The sequence below is a fragment of the Cibotium barometz genome, chromosome 60 (assembly GCF_041138505.1).
Source record: "Cibotium barometz isolate CiBa-2024 chromosome 60, ASM4113850v1, whole genome shotgun sequence".
Lineage (NCBI taxonomy): Eukaryota > Viridiplantae > Streptophyta > Polypodiopsida > Cyatheales > Cibotiaceae > Cibotium > Cibotium barometz.
The window spans coordinates 22,156,589-22,183,502 of record NC_141105.1 but is presented as its reverse complement, the minus strand read 5'-3'; the positions used below and the strand labels follow the sequence as shown (position 1 = coordinate 22,183,502).

The following is a 26,914-nucleotide window of genomic DNA, read 5'->3' as shown; positions in this document are numbered from 1 at the left end:
CCCACCCGCATGCAAACATACATTAGGGGACCAACGTGCCCACCCGCATGCAAACATACATTAGGAAAGGTGTCAAAGAGAGGCTTCTAAGTGAGAATCTCTCAAATGAGAAACGTAAGCTGAATATGGTACCCAAATTCTCTTTCACATTAATTAGTTGAGAGAATAGAACCTTACAATGTAAACCTTACATTAGGAAAAATTAGATTGTGTGGGGCTTGGATTTTTTTTTGAATTTGGCGTGGAAAAAAAAATTCAAATTTGGAAGACATCACCAGATTCTTGATAACTGCCTCAAAATGCTACTAAAAGGCAGAACAACGCTAGAGAGATAGAGGGCTGCGTTGCATTTCGCCTTTTTTTTTCCCTGCATTGCGTTGCGCTTTGGTTTTTTTTTTCGCTTGGGCTGGCTACGTTTCCTTTTGCTTTGACCTTAGGGCCGGAAGGTTAAAACCTTAGGGCAATACATATTAATCACTAGGAGGAAACAATGCTCACATAACCCAGTTTGTAGTGTAATTTTCAAGGCTGAAATCTCGATTGAAATTAGACATTGTCTTTAAATTTACAAGTTTTAGTTATAAATCCTGAAATTAGTATGTTTTTAGAGATTTTTAGGTCTAAATCCCAGTTAGGTTTTAGCATTGCCTTTAATTTTAAGGGTTGAAAAAAACATTGGCAGTTAATAATTATTAGGGGAGCTAGTGTTATGTTAATAATTATTTAACGCATGTTAGGTGTTATGTCTGTGCGTACAAGAGTTCTACGCTGCAGCCTGCAGCTCGTTGGCAGTTTCAGGTAAGTCCAGGATTGTAGCTACCTATAGTGAAAGGGGAAGAAAAAAATTCACAAGTCAGTGCTCGATTTCAACAATATCTTTGTCTTAGCTTTACAGTTTCTGACAGAAGAAGCAGCAGCATGGAAAGAGCTTTCTCTACAACAACAACAGCTGATTTAGCCAAGCAGAGATGTACCCGTGTGCTCTTCTGTGGCCTCCAGTTTCCTTCCTCTTTCGACTATACTCAAGAATGCCTGCTATCCCATCCCAACATCGAGGTACCTTTACTGTGTGCGCACTCCTCCCTCTTGTGCTTAGCATAATAAAATTGATAATTAGCCTTTCTACTTAAAAAAAGAAGAAGAGTATATGCACTATTTTGTTTCAGACACCAGCGAGCCCACCGTGTTCACCTAGCAGGTTTCAATCTCACCCGGCAGACTTGCAACAACAAATGATTCATGTGCGTTTATGAAGCCAAGTCTGCACACTTTCACATCAACCTGAAAAACACAGTTTCTATAGAGCAAGGTGATTTGATGCCTCTCTTAGTGGCAAAGTCTTTTGTAAGATTGTAAGACATGCTACCATGGCTCATTATCCTCTTGCACTCCAGGCTCCAGCCAAAGGGTCCTTCACAGACTCCAACTCCCCCCCATAGAGATTTAAACACCTGGTATGAAATATCATCTAAGCCAACAAGGATTGGAAAGACGTTCTATATGCTGCTTTATGTAAGGTCTGCCAATATAAGAAGAAAACGAATGATTTAGAAGTGCTTGAACTAAAGGAAAAAAGTACTTCCATTTACCTTGCTAGTCATTGACATAACACTTAAACTTGCAGGTAAGATGGATGTAGATTTCCATATGCCCCTCTGGACAAGGTCAGCCTCACAGCCTTCCACAACCAATCACCATGGGACTTGGATCTCCCTCTCACCCTGCACTACATTGAGTCCTACCACAATACAGACAATTTAAGGGAGGTTGACCAAGGATCTTGTTAGAAGAGCCCTACACCTCCTAGGCACCGCATTTAAAATTCCACAGCGGGAAGGGAGCCATGGTTGAGGTTTGGCACCCTGATTACCAAAGACGGTCTCAATTCCAATGGGGCTAAATTTAGGACATCATAGTCCCCGAATGGGTGCCCGTGGCCCGTGTGCCCACTTTCCTTACTCACAAAAGGCTACCAATTTCTACATTGTATGCAAGGGGCTGGAACATGCTCATGAAAGACAACATCTCTGCTGACAACAACCTCATTTTGCTTTGAGTCATATAACATGTAGCCTTTGGAAAGAGAGTTATATCCCACAAAAACAAGCTTTTGGGACTTGGAGTCAAGCTTTCCCCTTTGCTTCTGCGGAATGTGAACATAGGTATCACTTCCAAAAACATGGAAATGGGAGACATCTAGTTTCCTACCAAAATAAGCCTTAAACGGAGTCATCTTAGGCACTGTAGTCGTTGGAGATTGGTTGGGGTATGGACAATCGAAGCCATAGCCTCTCCCCAAAGTGGACGAGGAAGGTCTCGATGCTCCAACATCGTCCTCGCTATCTCCACCACAGTCGGGTTCTTTTGCTCAACCACTCCATTCTTTGAAGGCGACCCTGTATTGGCCAGCTCCCGCTTGATGCCATGCTCCACACAAAACCACACAAAATAATTAGAAGAGAACTCCCATCCTTTGTTAGCGCAATCAGTCTTAACCTGCAATCCAGACTCCTTTTCCACCAAAGCATCCCAGTCCTTGAATCGAGCAAAGGCTTGGTCCTTATGTGGCAGAAAATACACCCATGTGAACTTGCTACAATCATCCACAATCAGCATTAAATACAAGGCTCCTCCCAAGGATGGGGTCTGCATAGGCCCACACGAGTCAGCGTGAACTAACTCTAGTGGTTTTGAAGCCCGCTTGGTACCTGCTTTGGAAAAGACTCCTTATGTTGCTTCCCACGAATGCAAGAATTGCAATGTCCCTGCCTGCTGCCAACATCTGGCAAGCCATCCACCATTTGGTCCCAGAAAGCCTGTCGTAGCGCGTCCACATTCAAGTGGCCAAAACAGAAATGCCACAAATCACCGAGTTGAGTACCTGTAAGAGAAGAGAGTGCTAAGAGTTTATAAATCCCATTCTCCACTCTGCCTTCCCAAACAACCTGGCCTGTTGCTTTGTCCCGGATAGCAATTGAATTCTCATCAAACTCCAACCCGCATGCCAATCTTGCAAACCTCATGCACTGACAAAAGATGAAAACAAAGAGATGGAACATAAAGAACTGGAAGGAATGCTTCCCCCCTGTGCCATCAGGGACAATCTCCAATCTGTCCTCACTGTGAATCGGGATAGTGGACTTGTCACCAATAAAGATATGAACTGTTTGCTTCTAAAGGTCTTGTAACAACTTTCGGGAAGGAGTCATGTGTCTAGAAGCACCACTATCGAGAATCCACTCTCGAGTATCCCCAACGATGCAAGGTAGGATCAAAACGTACGTACGGATCCAATCCGTACCGTACATCCGTACGGTACGGGGATCCGTACGTACGGATCGATCCGTACGTTGTTGTTGTTGTGGTTTTTTTTTGGGCGGCGTGCTTGCGTCTTGTGTCTACGTCTTGCGTCTGGAGGCTGTACGACCTCAACCTTCCGGTAAGGGCTAGCCGCCATGCTCTCTCCCCTCTACAGTCGCACTCTCTCTCTCTTCGCTACTGTCGCCGCCGCCTTCTCCCTAGGCCGCCCCTGCTCACCGCCGCCTCAGTTCGTCGCCTCTGCCCTCACCGCCCCTGTTCGCTTCGCGCCTTTGTGCGTAGCCGCCCTCTCTGTTCGCCACTGACGCCCAGTACGGCTAGCAATATAACTCACCCACCCTTGCTCAGGCCCCCAAGGCAGCAACATAACTCTCTCTCTCTCTTTGAGCCTTACTCACTTGTGACAATGTGACTTGTCTTAAGTAATAAGTATTAAGTATTAAGTATGATTAACTTATTAAGTATGATCGATGACTTGTGATTCTAATTTCTCACTTTTGAATTAGTAGGTTTGTGACCTTGTTGTGTCTCTATTTCGAAAGTTTTATATGTCAATGTGGACATGGACTGAAATTTTATGTAGGTGGCTGAAATTTCTGAGATTTTATGTATTTTTACCAATGGTACGTATTTTTACGTACCTTAAAATTTTTTCCGTGCCAAACAACGTACAGTACGTACGGATCCGTACAGTACATAACATTTGGTACCACCTTGCAACGATGAGACTAACCGCCTCCTTGCTTGAAGAAGATGCAGATCTGGTGTCCATAATCTCCAAGTGCACAGAAGTTGGAGTCTTTGCGGGCAGCTGAGGAATCTGCACCTTTCTCGGTGCTCCGCTGAGGACATTTCCTCCAATAGTGATCCTTTTGGCCACAATGGTTATAGGTTCGCTCGGCCTTCAAGGCATCACGATCTGAGTCGGGCTGTAACTTGGTTGAACACAACGCTAATCAATACACTTAAATACATCAAGATTTAATGGACAACATGCTCAATACAAGAAGTAATTTGTTGAATTGACAAGAGACGCACAATGAGACGGAATGGCCGGTCCCTCCCTCAAATAAAGTATATTGAACTTGGGAGAATCAAGAACATAGTGTCGTGGGCATTTTTGACTAGATTTCCATACCAATGCATATGAATACAGGATTGCAAACAATGTGGTTGTTGGTGTAGACTTTGTTAGCACATTCATCCCCAGTTTCTGCCCATTTCTGGTGTCCTTTTGGTCCCTTTTGTATGGCCCTTGATTGTGGGCTGGCCACCCCTTTTTTCCATATTTTTATGGGATTTTTCCCAGCCTATTTGGTATTTTACCAGTCAACCAGGTCATCAGCTCCAGTCGGCCAGCATATTCAGCCCCAGTCGGCCAGCACTACCCACCTATAAATAGGTGGGGCTAGCCTCTCACTTTTCATTCAATATTGTACATATTTTGCTCCTCACTTAGCAGACTATCTGTGTCTCTTGCTTGGGACTGTTTTGCTTCAGTATATTCAGCATAGTTGCTCCATATCTCTCTCTCTCTCTCTGGCACTGTCTATTCAGCACACTCTAGTGCCCCTTTGCTTCCGCTCTATGCACTCTTTCATGGTATCATCGCTCCCGGTTCAGCGACTCCTCTGCTACCCCAGATTCAGCCCTATTTTCAGCACCCTCTCCTCCGCGTTTTTCTCAGATTTGCAGCCTCTTTGTTGCTGCGTTTTCTGGACAGCATCTGCTGGTCACTTCCTCTTCAGATCGGCTTCATCGCTTGCAGCCGTCCGGTAATTTTCTAATCAGTGTTTCATTCCACGTGGAGTTTGGACATAGGCGGCCTGTTTTTTCAGGACAGCAGCTCTTTTCTGGCTGCGTTTTCCTCTCCGGTGGTCATTCCCTTTTGTAGAGGGGGTTTGTGGTGTTTTGGGCTCTGGTGGCACCCTTGGTACTTGTGGTGGACACTTCTTCTTCAGAGATTGTGCGTTTTGTTTTCTTGAGGAGAGCCCAAGCTACTATCCTTGTTGTTGCCTTTCCCTCTTGCACCCTCTTACAGCATGTTCCCAAGGCCTGTTTGGCTGCCTTTTCTCTCTATATCAAATCTGCATTTTTTGCTTCCCTCTTCTGGTGACCTCAAGTTGGAGGTACAATCGACAGAAGCTTCTGCGTTTTTTTGCTACAGGAGGATTTTCGGGTGCTGTCCGGCCTCTTAGGGCTGCGTTTTGGTGGGAGGAAGGGCCCTATATCAGCATTTTCTGATTTGGACAGTTTTATCTTATGAGGTTTGGTCCTATTGGTTGGATCAATGATGAGAGCTTCAGATTTGGCTCTTGTATCACTTTCTTGTTATTTCCTTGATGAGGTAGACAAGTTGGATGGTGGTAACTTTCAGTCATGGAAGTTGCAGGTTACTTCTATTCTCAGGGAGTATGGTTTGATGGAGTTTCTCTCGTACAAGAATTGGTGCTTGCCGGACCTTACCTCTGCGGAGGATGTGTGTCGGTGGAGGAAGACTGACGGACAGATCTATGGCTTTCTCGTCCTGAATTGTCAGGATTCGGTTCTTCGACACTTCATCTATGCTCCTGATGATGCTTCTACTTTCTATGTGTGGCAGTTGCTTTGTGACTTGTATGGTGATGCCAGTGATCGACAGATGGTTTCTGCTTCTGGGTGCTATACAGCCACTGATCTTGTGGATATTTCTTTTGGAGATATTCCTACAACGAAGAATAGTGGGCCAGTTTTGCTCCTTGCATCTGAGGAGTTTGTTTCTCCTCTTGCCTTGCCTTCAGTTTCTGTGCATACTTCTCCTTGCCAGGATGATATCTTTGGTAATGTTTTTGAGGAAGATAGTGGGCTATCTTTGCTCATAGCTTTTGAGGGGGATTTGCTTCGCCTCCGACTCTTTCTTCGTCAACTAGTGACCAAGATGTGTTGCTGGTCCCTTTGCCTTCTATGGAGGAGCCTGCTTCTACGCTGTGTGATGCTATTGAGGAGGCTACTACTACTTCAATTACCACTACTATGAATGTTTCTATTTCCCTTACTTTGTGTGAGGATTCTGGATTGTGGTCAGGTGTGTCCGTGACCGTGCCTGGGGCACAATGGTACTTCCAAGGTTTGAAGGATTGGGATTTAGATTTGGTTGGGCTTGTGGAGTCCCGACATCAGTTTTCAGAGGTGACCGTGCCTGGGGCACAATGGTACTTCCAAGGTTTGAAGGATTGGGATTTAGATTTGGTTGGGCTTGTGGAGTCCCGACATCAGTTTTCAGAGGGGGCAATTGAGTTCTTACATCTGGCGATGCCGACCTCCGACGAGGGTGCTATTGTACAGCATTTGGCTACTCTTGGTACAGAGTTGGAGCAGATGCACTCTATTTCTTTTGAGGGTATTATCTTCTTGGAGCTACGGTGTCTAGGAATTCGTGTGACACTGTGTTTACATTTGGGTTTGGCACCAATATTTGGAGCAGCACGACGCAACCTACTTGGTTGTTTTCTTCTAGAGGAACAATGTACTTGGCAGCTTGTTCTGTTGCTTTTGTAGCTGAGTTGCTGTGGAGATTGCTTGTGGAGCTTTCCTGGTACCTGTTGTTGCTGCATTCTTTTGTCTTTGACAAAGGACTTCTTCGACTTCTCGGAGTATGTTCAGCATCGGGTGATGAGAGGGGGTGCTAGCACATTCATCCCCAGTTTCTGCCCATTTTTGGTGTCCTTTTGGTCCCTTTTGTATGGCCCTTGAATGTGGGCTGGCCACTCCTTTTTTCCACATTTTTTTGGGATTTTTCCCAGCCTATTTGGTATCTGCTCGAGTCGGCCAGCTCATCTGCTCCAGTCGGCCAGCATATTCAGCCCCAGTCAGCCAACACTACCCACCTATAAATAGGTTGGGCTAGCCTCTCACTTTTCATTCAGTCTTGTACATATTTTGCTCCCTCACTTAGCAGACTATTTGTGTCTCTTGCTTGGGACTGTTTTGCTTCAGTATATTCAGCATAGTTGCTCCATATCTCTCTCTCTCTCTCTCTTGCACTCTCTATTCAGCACACTCTAGTGTCCCTTTGCTTCCTTGCAACTCACACTACCCTCTCAAGTGCCCATGTTCCCTACCATCTGCTCTCTATTGTTCCACCAACACATGGTAGCAATAGTCTGCAAAAGAGCACGTAGGACAAGAGAACACTACACAGGGTTTACTGAATTTCAGTCATTGGGAGTGTGTGGAAGAGTGAACACCACCTGGAGACACTCTTGGAAGCTTGGAAAACACACTAGCAAGCTTGGATATGGAGTTGGGAAGGAGAAAGTGCCAAAAATACAGCCAAAGAGGCCTCACGAAGGGGGCGCCTACTTCTAGAGAGAGAGGGAAGAGAGATCTGGTGAGTTGTAAGTGTCAAGTAGAGAGGACAAGTGTTTTGTGGTGTAAGCTAGAACGGACACATGGCTGTTTGTTCCCTTTGTACAAAGAGAGTAAGCTCTGGGCGGTGGCCATTGGGTTTTGTCCACCTTGGGACACATGGCTGTTTGTTCCCTTTGTACAAAGGGGATAAGCTCTGGGCGGTGGCCATTGGGTTTTGTCCACCTCGGGACATCAGTGTTGTGTGCGAACACAAGGCTGGTCATAACTTATAAGTTAATTTTGGTGGCCCAAAACTTAATGAAGTGTGTACACACTTGCTTATAAATTAGTGCTAATTCCTAAGGCTAGGTTTATGACCAATACTTACCACCTGTCACATGGCTATTTGTTCCCTTTGTACAAAGGGGATAAGCTCTGGCCGGTGGCCATTGGGTTTTGTCCACCTCGGGACATAAATGTTGTGTGCGAACACAAGGCTGGTCATAACTTATAAGTTAATTTTGGTGGCCCAAAACTTAATGAAGTGTGTACACACTTGCTTATAAATTAGTGCTAATTCCTAAGGCTAGGTTTATGACCAATACTTACCACCTGTCACATGCCACATAACTATGCCAGCAAACAGTTTCACACATGGTTCATGGGCGGGCGTCCCCCTACCCGAAACTACACATTGGTTAGGCAAGCATGAAAACAGCATGCAATTTCAATTGCAAGCAAGCACATTAAGATGCTTTGTAATGCAACATTGGTATGGACAATCCTCGTTCATGAAACTATATCAAAATAGACGTGCTCCAGGCAAGTACACGAGGTTCCAAACCCAATGGAACACCAATCCTCTAGGCATGTACACACAGGTACAAGTCCTAGCGGAAAGTCAAGTCCACAGTAGCACTTGAGTGGCATCAATCCCTAGCATATGCAATTGCCATGGACGCCAGTCCGATGTACATACATAATGAGAAAGCATGGGTGGGCCAATTGGATGGCCAAATGGTGACATCCCCCCCGGCTTCTAAACAGTTGTCCGCAACTGAAAAGCATCCAAATACATTTGAAGCAAATGCGGGGTGTAACGGGAAGCGGACGCGTGTATTGGAATCGTATAAATGTGAACAAGATTCTGAGCACTTAACACTTGAGCATTACAACCACAAAGCTGAAAATGACAGTACACCACATAAAGGGGCCGATGATAGGCTGACACCCCCCCCCCCCCCCCCCCTTTAGGTTACATTACCAAAAGAGTCTGCAAAGTATAAGATTACAGGTGCCTGGGGATTCACCACCAGCTTGCACCTGATTCTTCCAAATACATTATGAATGAATACATTTCAAACAAGAGAATCTGTAGGTACATCCGCCCTACACACAGGTACATCCGCCCTGCACAAACCTCTTCACAGGTACATCCGCCCTGCACAAGAGTATCACAATCCTCACAGGTACTCCGCCCTGCACAAGATGTAAATGGATCTTTAGGCCCTGTTTCCACGCGAGAAACTGATCCAGAAACCTGTGTTCTCCGCGAGCAAGTGTCCCCAATGCTTGCCCTAAGCACCTGCTATACCAGGAATCCTTGAGACACATCCATGCTCACATATTCCATTGCTGTCCGGCCTGTTTTGTGCAATAACCAGTCCAAAACAGCAACTTTCTGTTGCGAGAAATCCATCTGAAAAGGGTCCTACAGCCTTGTGGAGGTCCCTAGAGCATTCCTGTACTGTCCAAGTTGACTTTGGACACCTGTAACCAGCCCAAAACTCGCAATAACCAGAAATTGCAGGTCTGAAATTTACCAACCAGCCCTTTAGAAGAGTGTGGGGATCGTTATCCAAGCTTGTGTGAGTCCGGGAAGCAAGCAACCAGCCCTGTAGCAACTCCCAAAGCTCCAACCAGCTCTCCAATGTTGGAGGAGAATGACTCAAACACAAGAGCCTTAGCCAAGGAAGTGCAGAGGAGATAGAGAAGAGTGAGAGTGAGAGAGAGAGAGAGAACTCACACAATGCTCAAGAATATCTTGAATGTCTTATTGAGGCTCAAGGGAGACCTCGTATTTATAGTAATACAAGGGTATGGGCGGGCGCCCAACTTATGGGGCGCCCGGCGGACCAAATACAAAGAATGCCGTTACAAGGCCCAAATGGGGGCCAAATGTACAAGTAAATATATGGCCGCGAAGCTCTCGAAAAGAGCTACGCGATGATCAAGGTCCGGAGGCGAAACTGGGACTTTATTCCCAACAACCTCCCACTTAAAGGGCCAGTGAAGCTCCTCTAAGCTATGTAACTCCCACCCGCTGTAGACACATATCAAGCTGTGCTTTTGGCAAACTTTTGGTGAGAGCATCTGCAGGGTTCTCATGAGTGCCAATCTTGACCAAACTGACCAAACCATCATCTAGCACCTGTCTGATGAAGTGGTACCGTACATCAATGTGTTTGGTACGAGCATGAAACATGGCATTCTTAGCCAGGTATATGGCACTCTGGCTATCACAACCAAGGACCGGAGCCCTCTCTGGCAATCCAAACTCCGTGACAAGGCGTGCTAACCAAATGGCCTCCTTAGAAGCCTCTGTGACGGAGATGTACTCGGCCTCAGTAGTAGAAAGTGCTACTATCCTCTGGAGTCTAGAGCACCAAGAAACAGCACCACCTGCAAGAGTATAGATGTACCCACTAGTAGACTTGCGGGTATCAGAATCACCTGCCATGTCTGAATCACAATAACCCTGCACCTCAAGTGGACCTGTACCATACATAAGGCATTTCTTCTGTGTCCCCTTCAAGTACCTCAAAATAGACTTTATAGCATCCCAATGTGCTTTGCCAGGGTTGGACATAAAACGACTGACTACTCCCACTGAATGAGCAATGTCTGGCCGTGTAGCAACCATAGCATACATAAGAGATCCACAAGCAGAAGCATAAGGGATCCCGCGCATAGTACTGGCTGCATCATCATCTTTTGGGCAATCATCCTTGGATAGTTTAACATAGGGCTGCAATGGAGCACCCAAAGGCTTAGAATCAGCCATGTTAAATCTATCAAGGACTTTCTGGATATACTTCTCCTGTGAGAGGAAAAGCAACTTCTGTGCTCTGTCCCGTCTAATCCGAAGACCCAAAATATGTTCAGCTGAACCCAAGTCCTTCATAGCAAAAGCTGACTTCAGCTGGTCCTTAAGAGCTTCCAAAATGCTCTTATTCTTCCCTGCAAGAAGCATGTCATCAACATACAGCACAAGTATCACTGGGCTGCCATCTGCATCAGTTTTAGTATACAAGCAATGATCTGCATGGCTACGATTAAACTTTTGGTTAAGCATGAAAGCATCAAACTTTTTGTACCACTGCCTCGGGGCTTGTTTCAGCCCATAGAGACTACGCTTTAGCTTACAAACCAGATGTTCTTTGCCAGGAATGACAAAGCCTTCAGGCTGCTTCATATACAGCTCTTCATCTAAATCACCATGTAAGAAAGCTGTCTTTACATCCATCTGATACAGTTCTAAATCCAAAACAGCAGTGAGAGCAAACAAAACACGAAGGGTGGTCATTTTGACCACAGGAGAGAAGACCTCCTGAAAATCAATCCCTTCCTTCTGAGCATAGCCCTTAGCAACAAGGCGGGCTTTATACTTAGGCTGGCCGTCGACTGTCTTGACTTTGTACACCCACTTGTTAGGAATAGCCTTCCTTCCTTTGGGCAACTCAACCAAGTCCCAAGTGTCATTTGCATGTAGAGACTTAATCTCCTCCTGCATAGCATGCTCCCACTTGTTTCGGAGTTCACAAGACTTAGCCTCTTTGAAAGTAAGAGGCTCACCCTCATCTGTAAGCAAAACATGTTGCAAAGAGGGATCAAAACGCTGAGGTTCCCTCCGAAAGCGAGTAGACCTCCGTACCCAATGATCATTGGCTGGTTGGGGGTCAATATCGGGAGGAATCATAATTTCAGCATCAAAAGGCTGCGGGTTTTCACGAACAGCCTGATTTTCAGCATATAGGGGTTGCTGCCCTACACCTCCAGGAGCATGAAGCGGCTGTCCAACCTCTTCTGGCTCAAATATCACGGACTCATTATCTTCAGCCCTTTGTGAAGCATCCTGGGGCTCATTTTCAGCATCAATGGGTGGCTGCCCTTGCTGAAATTTGACCTTTTTCTGATCACCATGAGAGGCACAAACATTACGGAGCAGCTTTGCCTCATAAAATACAACATCCCGGCTGCGAACCACTTTGTTGGTTGATGGCAACCACACACGGTAGCCCATCTCACCTTCATCACCGTAGCCAACGAAGGTGCCCTTCTCGGACTTAGCATCAAGCTTGTTCCGGTCTTCCTTGCGGATATGCACATATGCATCACAACCAAAGATGCGTAAGTGGGCATATGAGGACGGTTTGCCAGACCAAACCTCCTCAGGGATTCCACCTTTCAAAGCTGTGTGTGGAGATCGATTGCAAACATGAACTGCAGTTTTCAAGGCTTCTCCCCAAAAATCCTGAGAGAGATTAGCTGTGGACAGCATGCATCGAATTCTTTCACACAGTGTACGATTATACCTTTCAGCCACACCATTTGAAGAGGGACTATAGGGGGGTGTAAGTTCCCTCTTAATGCCATTATCATCACAAAATTTCTGAAATTTAGTACTAACAAACTCACCCCCATTGTCAGTGCGTAAGCATTTAATCTTCACTCCTGTTTGAGTATGAACAAATGCATAAAACTTTTGAAATGCAGCAAAAGCATCATCCTTAGATTTCAACAAAGTGATCCATACTTTTCGTGAGTGATCATCCACAAAAGACACAAAGTACTTTGAACCACCTTTAGATTTAATGGGCATGCTGCATATGTCAGAGTGGACCAAGTCCAACTTTTCAGCCTTGCGAGAGGCACGAGAGGAGTAAGAACTCCTATTCTGTTTCCCATACAAGCAATCATTACAAAAATCAAGCTTGCTTCCTTTTGCATCAAACTTGTTCAAAGAGGACAAAATGGAGAGACCCTTATGGCTCATGTGGCCAAGTCTCTTATGCCAAAGCTCCATGTGGGAGCGTACCTCTGCAAAAGCAATAAACTTACCAGACAAAGCCTGACCATGAAGGCTATATAATGTTCCTTTCTTGCATCCTTTTGTAATCAGCCTTGTGCCTTTGGTCAATTTCCATGTGCCATTTCCAAATATGGCCGTGTATCCCAAGGCATCAAGCTGGCCCACAGATAGGAGACTGGTTTTCAAACCAGGCACATACCTCACATTTGGCAGCACAAACTCACTACCATCCTGCAAAGTCAAATTCACGGTGCCCATACCTTCAATATTGCAAGCATGATCATTCCCCAAGAACACCTTTCCTCGGGAGCCTGCAGTGAAAGTTGCAAAACACTCCTTGATAGGAGTTACATGAAAAGAGGCACCTGTGTCAATAATCCAAGTCTGTGAAAGCACATCAGATTCATACATCAAGGCATGAATAACATCTGGTTCTGTGACATGCAAGTTATGAACATCAAGTGCAGAAAAAACACATAGCACATCATCTGAGTCAGACAGTTCCTCTATGACAACACCAGAGGCCACATTGGCCTTGCTCTTGTCCTTTTCGAACTCTTCTGCTTTGCTGGAATTACTCTCTTTTTCCTTCTTTTTGTCATTTGAATGACTGGATTTCTTCTTCCGGTCTTGCTCCATCTTGTAAAATTTGCAATCTGGCTTCTTGTGGCCTTTACGACCACACTGGTAGCATGTAACATCAGACTGCTGGCCCTTGCTCTTGCTTCTACCCTTTGAATTGGTAGTAGTATTTCCCCGCTTGGTCGTCCTCCCTCGTGAGACATTTGCAGAACCGCTAGTCTCTGAGGTCTTCCTCCGGATATCTTCATTGAGAATAGCACCCCTGACTCCATCAAAAGTTAGGTTGGGATTTGTCCCAAGTGACACCACAAGTGTTTCCCAAGAGTCAGGCAAAGTAGTGAGCAAAAAGATAGCTTTCAACTTATCATCAAAAGCAGGCAATCCAGAATCCTGCATCTGATTAAGCACCCCTGTGAAAGTAGTAATATGCTCTACTGCATTCTTAGAATCATCAAGTTGCATATTCATGAGTTTCCTGATGAGATGTACCTGGTTCACTGGCGTGGTGATCTCATAGGTGCTTCTCAGCTTCTCCCAGACGGCATAGGCTGTTGTCAGCCCTTTGAGGTCTACAAGAACCTCATCAGCAACAGCCATCTGGAGATAGGCAACGGCCTTTCTGTTCAGGATTCCCCATTCATCATCTGTCATAGCAGCGGGTTTGAACTGCTCAAGTGCAGTATCACATTCCCGCAGATAGAGGATATTCTGAATCCTCACCTTCCAAAGATCAAACCCAGTGCCTGCAAACTTCTTAATCTCTAGTAGACCCTTAAGATCACTTGTAGACGCCATGACTTATCAAACTGACACTTCAGAAAGTAAGTAATAGCAAGATGTTATGTACCAGATATGGGTTGACTGTAGGATGCTCGTAGATTGATGAAACAACTTCAAGTGAAGGTGACGGTGGAAGAGAATCACCGGATGTCGATGTAAACTCGCCGAGGGGCAGAAAGTTGCTGTCTTTGGTGTTGCTCGAAGATCTTGTCTGCTGGAGGCAGAGACGGCTGCTGCTAGTGGCCGTGGGACTGCTGGCTGCAGCCCGGACTGTTTGCTGGTGGCCTTGGGGCTGCTGGCTGCAGCGTTGGCTGCTGCTGGTGGTCGTGGGGCTGCTGGCTGCAGCCCTAGCTGCTGCTGGTAGTCGTGGGGCTGCTGGCTGCAGCCCTAGCTGCTGCTGATGGCAGCCGTACAGCAGGCAGAGAACAAGACCACAGAAACGCTGCTGTTTACAGCAGCGCAGCACCAAAAACGCAGCACAGAAACGCAGCAATGGAGAGCAAAAAAAAACGCAGTACAAGGGGCAGCAAGGGATAGAAGAAACGCAGCACAAGGGGGCAGCAGAGGGAGAGAAAAAAAAACGCAGCACTCTAGAAAGAAAAACGCACCATCTTGATGATAAAAAGGGAGGTGTTTGACGCGAAAAACGCAGACGATCCCGTAGTCAAGTGGTGGAAGACACCTCTAACTCCATAGCTTCTGCATACAGCTTCCCTCCATAGCTCTGATACCAGTTGTTGGAGGAGAATGACTCAAACACAAGAGCCTTAGCCAAGGAAGTGCAGAGGAGATAGAGAAGAGTGAGAGTGAGAGAGAGAGAGAGAGAACTCACACAATGCTCAAGAATATCTTGAATGTCTTATTGAGGCTCAAGGGAGACCTCGTATTTATAGTAATACAAGGGTATGGGCGGGCGCCCAACTTATGGGGCGCCCGGCGGACCAAATACAAAGAATGCCGTTACAAGGCCCAAATGGGGGCCAAATGTACAAGTAAATATATGGCCGCGAAGCTCTCGAAAAGAGCTACGCGATGATCAAGGTCCGGAGGCGAAACTGGGACTTTATTCCCAACATCCAATATGTTGAATAATGAGTAAAACAGCCCTAAAGAGCCTCTTGAGGGAGGCGCCTTTTTCAGGTGCCACCTCAGGGGCCTGGTGGGTACACATGCTGGCTAACATGTGTCCCCATAAGGTGTCCAGGTAGGTGACAGCCCATAGTGCTCCATTTGTCATGTTTCTATAAGTTTAGGTCCAACCAAATGGGAAATGGCCATAAGCTGTCCGGACTTCATTAATTTTGGTCCAGCCAAATGCGAACGCATTATAAGTTGTCCGGCCACTTATTAATGAGTGTGGACCTGCAAACCAATAAACCTTAGTAGTAAGTGAAGTAAGCTGTAAATTGAGTGTGGACGCACTTACCACCTGCAAAACCCATAAGCCCACAGTTTTAGGCCCAAACAGGAGTGCACACACGTGTCCACAAGGTGCCCGGGCGTCCGTGGTCCCTCGGACTTCACAAGCCAAAATAACAAGCATTGTCCAGGCAGCAAGACAATGTCACACAAAGTAAAATAAAGTTATGGCATGCATCATTTATGCATTGTGCACATGTAAACTTGGAGAACCACCTATCATCATTCTTGTACTTGAAAATATTCCGCCTGCCATCATAACACACCATGTGTGCATGGCCGGAATCCACACGGGCACCGCTCGAAAGTCCACAAATGTCCTGCCATGTCCTTAGACTCATATGCATCCACTCATATGATCCATACACATGCCCAGGTATAATACATACATGCATCCGCATGTTTCTAGGCCTGACACGCATCCGCATGTCCGACATTCCCCCCGGGTTCTAATCAATTGACCGCAACTGAAAAGCCTCTAGATAGGCCTTCAAAAGATCTGGGTAATCCTCGAAGTAGGCCTCATCCATCCATTTCGCATCCAAAGCTGAATAATTCTTGAACTTCACAAGGTACCTACGAACAAGTTTGCCTCCCGCCAGCTTTCGTTCCTTGTGAAAAACAATCTGTTCAGGTTGAAGAATCTCTTCCAGCTCATCCACCTCGGGTGGGTCTTCCAAAACCGGCTCAAACGGTGTCGGTCCCACGTAATGCCTCAATAGGCTCACATGAAAAGCATTATGCATGTTCCAATGATCTGGGAGTACAAGTCGAAATGCAACATCATTGATCTTCTCCAAGATCTGAAAAGGTCCATAGTACCTGTTGGAAAGTTTAGGGTGCTTTCCCTCTTTCCCTGGCCTCTTCCGAAGGCGTGCCTTTTCAAATTTCAGCAAGACCCAATCACCTTGTTTGAATTGTACATCCCTTCTATGCTTATCAGCTGCCTTTTTATTCTTGGTTTGAGACCTCTCTATGGCTGTCCGTACCTGTGCAAATGCAGTATCCAAGTCTCTGACATACTCATCTGCTTAAAAATCTCATCCTTTGTACGAAGGATGGGTGGTAGTACCACCTTGCCATAGATAATCTCAAAGGGCGCCTTGCCCGTAGAAGTATGTACCGTATTGTTGTAGGCAAACTCCACAAGTGGTAAATACTTCTCCCAATCCGATTTGCGGTCGGATACATAAGATTTCAGCAAGTCGAGGACGGCTGAATTTGCTATTTCACTTTGCCCATCTGTCTGTGGATGGTAAGCTGATGAGAAGTTTAGCTTTGTACCCATATTGTCAAACAATGCGCGCCAAAATAAGCTTGTGGTTCTAGGATCTCTATCCCCCACAATAGATTTAGGCATGCCATGGTGTTTGAATATCTGTGCCAAAAACATCCTAGCCATATGATCTGGCTTTATTGTCTTGTGCACGGGAATGAAATGTGCCTGCTTGCTAAACTTGTCAATGATGGTCCAAATAGCATCATTTCCCTGTGGCGTCCTTGGCAAATCCATAATGAAATCCATAGCAATGCTTTCCCATGGTTCATTTGGTATAGGCAAAGGCTGAAGCAATCCAGGTGCTTTATGTCGGTCAAACTTGACCTTTTGACATACCATACATTCACGTACATATGCTTCAATATCCTTGCGAATATCTGGCCAAAAGAAATACCTCTCCAAAGGTTGTGCTGTGGCCAAAATGCCTCTATGACCTGCATATGGAGGAGCATGGCACTCATCCATAACCTTATGGCGAAGGTTCTTTACCACACACATACGATTTTGCATCATGAGATATCCATCTCTTATGACATAAGATGGGACAGCAATACCCTCTTGCATATCAGCCCATACATGTGCAAAATCCTCATCCAGATGATGAGTATTACGCATATCCGAGAAGTCCTCATGGTATGCAACTGTAATAGCATGAACCTGTGGTCGTCTAGATAAGGCATCTGCCACCACATTCTTTTTCCCTGGAGTGTGTAAAATCTGAAAATGAAACATTGAGAGGAAATTTGCCCATCTCATATGCTTCTCTGAGAGCTTACTTTGAGTCAAAAAGTATCTCAAACTTTGATGATGAGTTTTGACCATAAAATCAGCCCCTAAAGATAGTGTTTCCAAATAGTAAGGGCATGAATTACAGCCAACAACTCCTTCTCATAAACCTGTAATAAGTGAAGCTCTGCATGTTGCAAGCGTTTGCTCTCATAGGCAATGGCATGTCCTTCTTGGTTCAAAACAGCCTCTATGCAGTCCCCACATGCATCACATTCCACCACAAAAGGTTTTTGCAAATCCGGAATAATGAGTACCGGTCCCGAGATGATTGCACTCTTCAACTTTTGAAAGGCATCTCTCTCTTCTTGTGTCCATTTAAAGATTGCTTTCTTCTTCGTTAACTCATGTAACGGAGCGGCAATGAAAGCAAAATGCTTGACGAACCTCCTATAGTAAGCACATAAACCAAGGAAGCTCCTCACTTCATGGACTGATTTCAGCTCTGGCCATTCTTGCATGGCTTGTATCTTTGCGCAAAGGTATCCTCATAGTCGATGCCTGGCCGCTGAGCATAACCCTTAGCCACAAGCCTGGCTTTGTGTTTGTCCACCGACCCATCTGACGCATATTTGGTCTTAAAGACCCATTTGACACCAATGACTGACTGTTTTGACGGCCTCGGAACCAACTCCCAAGTGTTGTTCTTCTCGATGGCATCCAGTTCCACTTGTATGGATTTCCTCCAAGTATCCTGTGCAAGGGCTTCCTTGACGGAAGTGGGCTCTTTGTCCCGCATGATAAGAGACATCAAAGCATAGTTTACCGGTAGAAGCTCCGATGAATGACTTTTGTCTCGGACTCTGTGCGATCTTCGAGGTCCGTCCTCTGTGGTCCGTTCGGAGAGAAGCTCCGTGACACCTGACTCCCGAAGGGTGTCTACTAACCACCTGGGTACTCGAACAGAACGCGGAGCCTCTTGCTGCTGCGGGGGCTTAACTCTAGCTGCGGGCTCAACCTCGTGAACTGACTGTGGTTGTCCAGGAACAATGGATTGGGAATCATCATCAGAATCCTCTGGGTCTCCAAGAAGTAGCGGCTCATCAACAGTGGAAATCAGAACATGCTCATCAAAGACCACATCCTTGCTGACAACAATCTCATTCCTCTTTGGATCAAACAATGTGTATCCCTTGGAAAGAGAGTTATATCCCGCAAATATAAGCTTATGGGACTTGGAGTCGAGCTTCCCCCTTTGCTTCTTCGGAATATGTACATACACATCGCTCCCAAACACACGGAAGTGGGAGACATCAGGTTTCTTGCCAAAGTATGCCTCAAAGGGAGTCATATTAGGTACTAAAGTCGTCGGAGAATGGTTGAGGATATGGACAACCGTAGCCACAGCCTCTCCCCACAGCAGACGAGGAAGATCACGATGCTCAAGCATCGTCCTCGCCATCTCCACCACAGTCCTGTTCTTGTGTTCTACCACTCCATTCTCTGAAGGCGAACCTGTATTGGCTAGTTCCCTCTTGATGCCATGATCTGCACAAAATCTGACGAAAGCATTTGAAGAGGATTTACCTCCTTTGTCAGCCCTGAGAGTCTTTACCTGCAATCCAGACTTTTTCTCCACCATCACATGCCAATCCTTGAACCGAGCAAAAGCTTGGTCCTTCTGAGAAAGAAAATAGACCCATGTGAATCTAGAGACTAGAACAATCATCAACAAGCAGCATGAAATATAGAGATTCTCCCAAGGATGGTGTCTGCATAGGTCCACATAAGTCAGTGTGAACCAACTCCAACGGTTTCGAAGCCCGCCTGGAAGCCTGCTTCGGAAAGGATTCCCTATGCTGCTTACCACGTATGCAAGAACTGCAACGTCCTTGCGTGCTGCCAACGTCTGGCAAGCCAACCACCATCTGGTCCCGGAAAGCCAACGCATCCACATTTAAGTGGCCAAACCGAAAATGCCACAAGTCACCAACCTGAGAACCTGTCAATGAGGAAAGTGCGGAGAGTTTGTAGATACCATTCTCCACGTCGCCTTCCCAAACAACCTGGCCAGTCTCGCGGTCCCTTAGAGCAACTGAATGCTCCTCAAATTCCACCCGAAAGCCAGTCTTGCAAACCTCATGCACTGACAATAGATGAAAACCTAGTGCTGGGACGTAAAGAACATGAGAGGAATGCTTAAGCCTTACCCCCTTGCCGTCGGGAATGATCTCCATCCGGCCCTCACTGTGTATTGGAATTGTGGAGTTGTCGCCAATGAAAATGCGACTTGATTGCCATTTCAGATCCAAAAAGAAGTCACGAGAAGGAGTCATGTGCCTGGAAACACCACTGTCAAGAATCCACTCCCGAGTATCCTTTGCGGTGAAGCCAACTACCTCCTCGCTCGAAGAAGATGAAGCATCTGAGTCCATCATCTCTAACTGCACAAAGGCAGGAAGGAGTCTTTGCAGCTGAAGCTGAAGAATCAACACTCTTCCCAGTCCGCTTAGGACACTTCCTCCAATAGTGGCCTTTCTCACCACAATCATTGTAGGACCTCTCGGCCTTCAGTTTCTTTGGGTTTGTGTCAGGCTTCCTCTCAGAAGACTTCTCCGATGAAGCCTTTCCTTTTCCCTCGTTGTTATTCCGGCCTTTCGACTGTTGGCTAGTTAAGGCCTCCGAACCTCCGCCTTGTAGAGGGTTCGTGAATCTTTCCTCTTGGTCCAAGACCATGGGCACAAGCTCCTCCCATGTAATGGTACTGAGCCTGCCACTGGTAATCAAAGAAGAGTAGAAAGCTGAGTATTGAGAGGGCAAATGTGATGGCCATATCCTCTGATGATATCTCCTTCCCAGCCTGAAGAACTTCGTGTTGAAGAGCCTGCAGCTTGTTAATGTGCTCCCGCATCGTCGATGACTTTGCAGGGTTCATAACCCGCATCTGTGCTTCCAAGGAAATCCTCTTCATGGGCGATACCCTGTTATAAAGAGAAGCCAAATGCTGCCATCATATACCTCTGGCCAGCATCATATGCTTTATATGATTGATTACCTGCGGTGTGCAGTTGAGGAAGACGAATGAACGGACCGTGGCATTGACATGGGGCCATTTTATATGGCCCCATATATGCAATCGGCCTATAGAAGAGGCAGCCGGGAAGTCACCCGACCAGCATTTGCCCTAGTCGGCCAGCCCCAAATGGACAGCATGCACACGTGTGGAGTCGGCCTGCACCAGTCGGCCAGCAGCCAGTAGTCGGCCAGATCCTGCCAGCACAGGGCAGCCTCCCACACCATGGAAAAATAGGGAAAAATGGGGAAAAAATATGGAGACAGGGGAAAAATGAGAAAACACCTAATCTGGGCAGGCACACCCACAACAGAGGCCCTGGTGTATATGTATAGACAGGAGATGACTTCTAACACATCAATCCCCCGGTATATGCAAGTGCCATGGACTGCAGTCCAATGTACATACATAATGAGAAAGCACTGGTGGACCAATTGAGTGGCCAAATGGTGACTTCCCTATGGGAGCACCCGATTCTATATAGTTTCTTTCTCTATTTCCTCTCACCATGCTGGATTTACAATGTTGATATAGTCTCCAAGAAATCTGTGCACGGTGAAGAAATACCCACAGGTATATCTTCTCAAGGTGAAGACAAATTTGGTGATATATCCTCTTGTGGTGCCACCATGATACCAGACAGTGAAGAAACTCCACCCAATGCGAATGGCAGGTGAGAAGAGTCCTCTTGTACTATGTTACGTACCTAGCACTAACCCTTGGGGTTAGGGACTAATCCAACAAGGTTAGGGGAGTTGTGGGATTAGGGAAAACAGGTGGATTCAGGTGGCTATGGTTTAGATTCAATAAATCCAAGGTTATTGGCTATTTATGATTGGGCTGATATTTATAGCAGCAATAAGCACTATATAAGTGAGTCTTGGTTATTATTGATTCATTGTGGTGTGGACGTGGACCAAGAGGCTTACTCTTGCCATGGACACAGCGGATCACAGGTAATCTTGTGGAGGGCCCCTATGGGCAGGCACTGGTGGTATGGTACGCCAGGGTTGACTGGCATGGACTCATGGGAGTGGAACTTTAGCCCTTGGCTCGGGGGAGGTTTGCGGACGCGAACCTATAGTTGGGTGGTGAGCTTGCCTGCACCCTTCTTTGTTTTTACTAATATTGTTTATGCTCGTGTATTAGGTGATCCTTGGGAGGAGTCCCTTCCATACTAGCCCCGAAATTGAAGCAACTGCCACTGAGGCCAAAGATTTTGCACCTAGTGCAAACGGCAACTGGGAAGACTCTCCCTCATAGACCTTGCCGGAAACTTCCTCTGTTCGAGCCTGTGAAATGATTCAATGAATGTGTGCTCAACCTGGAAATGAGGGGTGCAGATGGAAAATGACGAATTCCTATGCACATATATATATGCACCTCAGGTGCTGGTCGGCCAGCATAAAATGTTGGCCTGTTATATTTGTCCATGGCCAGCGTCTACTGCTTTCTGAACTTCGTTCAGTTTGTTTGAGTTTTAACTTTTCCACAGGCTTTGATTCCAATAATAGAACACTCTTGCCTATGTGCTAGGGTTTTCAGAGATAGAAAAGGGTGTGGCGGAATCACACATGTAGTACACACACGAGTCCTAATCTATTGTTCTGTATTATGAACAAGAAATAAGTGGTAGATCTGTTCTTCAAGTACAAAAGATGACTGAAAATGAAGATGTCAGTTCTCAGCCCACAGCCCACACACTGTCTAAGATCTCCTTGACTAGCATGTAGTGTGGAGAGATGCTCTGTAAGCTGAGGAATGCAGATGGAAAATGATGAATTCCTCTGCATATATATATATATAGATGCACCTCAGGTGCTGGTTGGCCGGCATAAGATGCTGTCGGCCTATTATATTTGTCCATGACAGCATTTATGGCGTTCTGCCACATGACAGTGCCTCACCTGTCCTGTTCATGTTTCCTGGATGCTGTCCACAGCCTGTGTATAAGCGGTATGTGTCACACACGTCACATGCTATGAGGATTGTCATGGTCAAACCATGATCTGTCTAAGATCTGAAACAGGTTTGTTTGGAGATCCACAGTCATGGGCTGCTTGTGGTCGTTGCAAGCTATATGAGGTTGGGAAAATGTTGTCAAAGGAGTATTACCTTTTTATGTCGGCTCTCTACTATGAGATTCAAGGAGATGCATCCACGGCATGTAGGCAAGTTGGTAAGTGATTGACCTCTTGACTCTTGAGCATGGGGTCTCGGGTTCAATCATCACTTGCTGCAGCTGATGGACACCCGGTCATATTTTGCCTATGGGCAGGCTCTGGAATCTCGTTGCCCTTTGTGGATCGAGCTTGGAGAGGAGCAACATAATCAACTGATTAGCAGAATCTTAAAAACAAAGATTCAAGGAAGATACCATTGCCTTTTTTGAAAGCGTTTTGGACAATACACAGACCAGAGATTTCTGGGCCTTTTTCTTCTTGAGATGAGAGCACATTTCGATGAGTAGTGCTTTCTCTACCGCGGGCAATTTGCAAGCTTCTGCTAGTCTGTTATATTAGTGCAAACACCTATACATATTTTTTTGTAGTGGGTTATATATGATATTTTAGGTGTCGGGTTCGAACTCATGCCTCCTTGTGGGCATCTCAGTAGGATAGGTACTTGGGCAAGGGCCTGCCAACACCAGTGCATCTTTTTAAAGATAAGTTTATTACTCTATAGCATGCACTTGTTTCTAGAAATCTTTACCAGTTGCTTATGTGTTGCATTTTATGCGAAACTCAAGTTGCTACGCCATGTCCCTCTCTTGTTTGCTCAACGCCATTTTGGATTCTGACAGGTGGATGCTTTGGCTCATGAAGAGATTCCTCACAAGATAGAAAATTATGATCTGTGTGTGGTACGCATGATGCGTATTGACTCAAGTATAATTGCTTGCGCGAAGCGACTAAAACTTCTTATTCAATTTGGTGTAGGACTTGAAGGTAACAAGGCTTTGTACACTATTAGGAACTTTGTTCATAGATTTTGCTGTGTTAAGAAAATTTATGAATTCAGGGTAGAGAGAAGTACCTTTTTGATGGACACTATTAGGAACTTTGTGCATAGACTTTGCGTTGTTAAGAAAATTTATGAATTCATGGTAGTGAGCAGTACTAAGTTGGTGTGGATTCTTGTTGTTGCATCATTGCAGGTGTGGACATTGAATCAGCCACCGAAGCAGGAATCAAGGTAGCAAGGATACCAGGTGATACAAGCGGGAATGCTTTATCCTGTGCAGAACATGCTATATATCTCATTCTTGCGCTTCTTCGAAATCAGGTAATTGTATAGCTTCATAAACACACACATGCATGCGCATGCGCATGTGCACAAGCACACACACACACAGAATTGTGAAATTAGACCTATCTTCTGTGTGATATGAGGGAATTCTTAGAAGTGATCCTGCTGTAGGGATTAGTGTGTGCTCAATTCAAACATTTTGCTTTATGTAAAGTGAATACGGATGGTGGCTGAAAATAGAATTTATCCAATTGTTTTAAAGCCTATCTATATTTTTATGGTCCTTTTTGCAGAAAGGAATGGAAAAATCTGTTTGGCAAATGCAGCTGGGTGTGCCTATTGGCCAAAGCCTTTTTGGGAAAACTGTAAGCTCTCGGGCCTTAGATCTCAACCGACAGTAACAAAGAGACAGAAAAAGACTTGTTAAGGCATGCAATGTTTATGTTGAAGCAGCCATGCTAAAGCCATAAAAGCTTAAGTGCTGATGAATTCGGCTTACAGGTGTTGATAATAGGGTTTGGTAACATCGGTAGAGAGCTTGCCCTTCGACTGAGACCTTTTGGGGTCCATATTCTTGCAACCAAGCGCTTGTGGAATCTCGCCCATGCTACAAATGGTATAACAGTTAAGCTGCATTGCATGGCTTTGTGTCTGATCAATCTGCACGAATTGATCAGCCTTTGGCGTTGGTGGCACAGATCTTGTGGATGAAAAAGGAATCAATGAGCAACTCCTCAACTTTGCTAGTAGAGCAGATGTAGTAGTAACATGCTGCTCGCTCACACCTGAGACTGTAAGTAGATTTGAAACTCACGACAGTTGCATAACAAACTATTCACTGCTAATCACACTTAGCCAACTTTAATCACTGCTGAATTTTGAAGCAAACCACTCAGAATTTTCAGCAATCACTTGAGAGAGAGAAGAATGGAAGAGAGGAAGCCGACACATCATAGACCCGGAACGGCTGGGCCCCTTCACAGGAATATAGATTATTCTTCCATAATTTTTACGTCGTGTATTGGCTAATCAAATTCAGCATGGTATCACCATGAAACAAGATTGAAAACAAATGATTTGGAATCTCCTAATTTGTATGTGATGGCTTTTACCATACACGCACAAGAGTTGGAGAAACTCACCCGTTTGTGTGCCACCCCAATGGCCTTCCAATGGGTCACACAACTGGTTGTCTTCTCCTGTGTTTTGGATGCACACAAGAGTGTAGTCCTTCGAAGAAGAATTCAGCTAGCTTTCTTCAAGGGCTCCTTGGGCAACACCGCCATGTAGTGATGGTCTTTACTTTTGCAAAAGAATCTCCACACTTGATAGAGTAGCTTTAGACTCCTTATCTTCTTGCTCTCAAGCTCTAATTTTTGTTTCTCTCTCTCTCTCTCACAAAATTATGATGAAGTTCTCGCCTCTCCTCTCACATGTGTATAGTGAGGATAGCTAGAATCTTTTTATAGTGAAGTTCTTTCCCCCTTTTCAAAAATAGAAAGAGATAGTCTAAAAGTGCATCTTTCTCTTGAAAATAGAAAGAGATGGTTTCTGAAAGTGCACCTCCCTTTTGAAAATAGAAAGAGATCAGTGTGCGTGAGAAACTTTCTTAATAGTTCTCTCCTCAAAATAGAAAGAGATGTTCTTTTTTAAAATAGAAAGTCATGGTTCTTCACAAGTAACTTCAAGAAATAGAAAGAGATGCTAGTAACTAAACTTGTAAAATGAGTTTGCATGTTAGGCTAAAGGGAAAGTTACTCAGTTGGCATGGGCGAGCAGATTCGTTGCCACATCATTAGTTTTTTTTTTCTTTGCCATGGGGATTTTTAACCATTATGATTCTGATTACGACCTCCGTTTTTCCAAAAGATGAAAGGAAAGCCCTTAAATTAGATTTTGATCCTAAAAGTTGGTATATCTTTAAAATTTGTTGAAATTGAAAGTTGTTTGGTGATAAGAATACTTAACCTCATGCAAAATACAAGTAGCTAGATCAACAACCAGTAACATGCAGACATTTGATGCTTAAGGATGAATGCATACGTATTCACGCATTCCCAAAACAGCATTCGATGCAACTTCATCAAGCAACTTAATGTGCATGTGCCTAAGGTGAATACCATCCATTCAATACACCGTGTATCCATCTATACTCTCCACCATAAAGATAAGAATGCATAGTTCATCATGCTTTATAAAGTATGTGCAATTACACTTCCCCACTTAGGGATGGAAGTATGTCCATGGCCAATCATACTTAGGGATGGAAGCATGTGCATTCATGGGTTCCTCCGGAATAAGAACTCATGTCTAGTCATGAAGGCTGTCGCGCTAGGTCAGACAACATGTCTAAGTTATATTTATCTTCAAGATTCTTGATATAAGATTCCGTATACATGGTTAGGGTTTCTCACAAACACAAGTGGGTGACACTACTGCACTAACGACATGGACTAAGGATGCATGGATAAGATTAGTTTTTAAAATATTTTATGTATGCAATTGTTTGATTTATTATCTACATGGACTCGTTAATAATTGAAATTTTATGATACAGATTTTTCCTTTTATTTGTTTACATATAGATTAATCAATAAAATATACAACATTTTAATCATTCAATAATAATGTATTAACTAAAAAATGGCTCAAATATCTCAATGTGAAATTTTTAATTATTTTGATGTGAATAATTTTTTTTAAAATTATCCCTAATAGTTTTATCCCTACAAAGATAAGCTTGTATATATGTTTTGAACCCTAAATAATTCTCCCACTATTTTTTAAAGCGGTTCTCTACGCAGATATTTTTTTTTCCTAAGAAAAAGATGCTTCTATTAGTTAATAAAAAACAACCACAAAGGGCTAGATACAACCTCAAAGGGCTAGATACAAACTTGCCTCCATGTACGGGGCAGGATACAAATAATCAAGAGGTGGAGAAAGATGCACTTCTCCTCCGATTGGCCGCTCTGTGAGGAGCAGGCTATCTCATACAAGGGAGGGGGGAATAACCACACAGGTGGTTTGCAATGCCAAGTGGAATCACAACCTCTAGCGGTGAGAA

At 45.0% G+C, this 26,914-nt stretch overlaps 1 protein-coding gene across 5 annotated transcripts in view; it reads left to right on the top strand.

Annotated features, from left to right (window-relative positions):
- Nucleotides 1–664: 664 nt before the first annotated feature.
- Nucleotides 665–26,914, top strand: part of LOC147605130 (D-isomer specific 2-hydroxyacid dehydrogenase family protein) — a 44,868-nt gene continuing 18,618 nt past the window's right edge. Inside the window, exons 1-8 of one of the 5 annotated variants that reach the window (XM_086793862.1) lie at nt 678–704; nt 738–798; nt 906–1,056; nt 23,402–23,546; nt 23,756–23,883; nt 24,141–24,212; nt 24,349–24,463; nt 24,546–24,640. In XM_086793862.1, the coding sequence (XP_086649988.1) occupies nt 743–798; nt 906–1,056; nt 23,402–23,546; nt 23,756–23,883; nt 24,141–24,212; nt 24,349–24,463; nt 24,546–24,640 (762 nt within the window). In that variant the 5' untranslated portion in view covers nt 678–704; nt 738–742. Of the gene's footprint in view, nt 799–887; nt 1,057–23,401; nt 23,547–23,755; nt 23,884–24,140; nt 24,213–24,348; nt 24,464–24,545; nt 24,641–26,914 lie in introns of all 5 variants that reach the window. The other 4 variants (XM_086793861.1, XM_086793860.1, XM_086793863.1 and 1 more) reach the window with 4 other exon arrangements.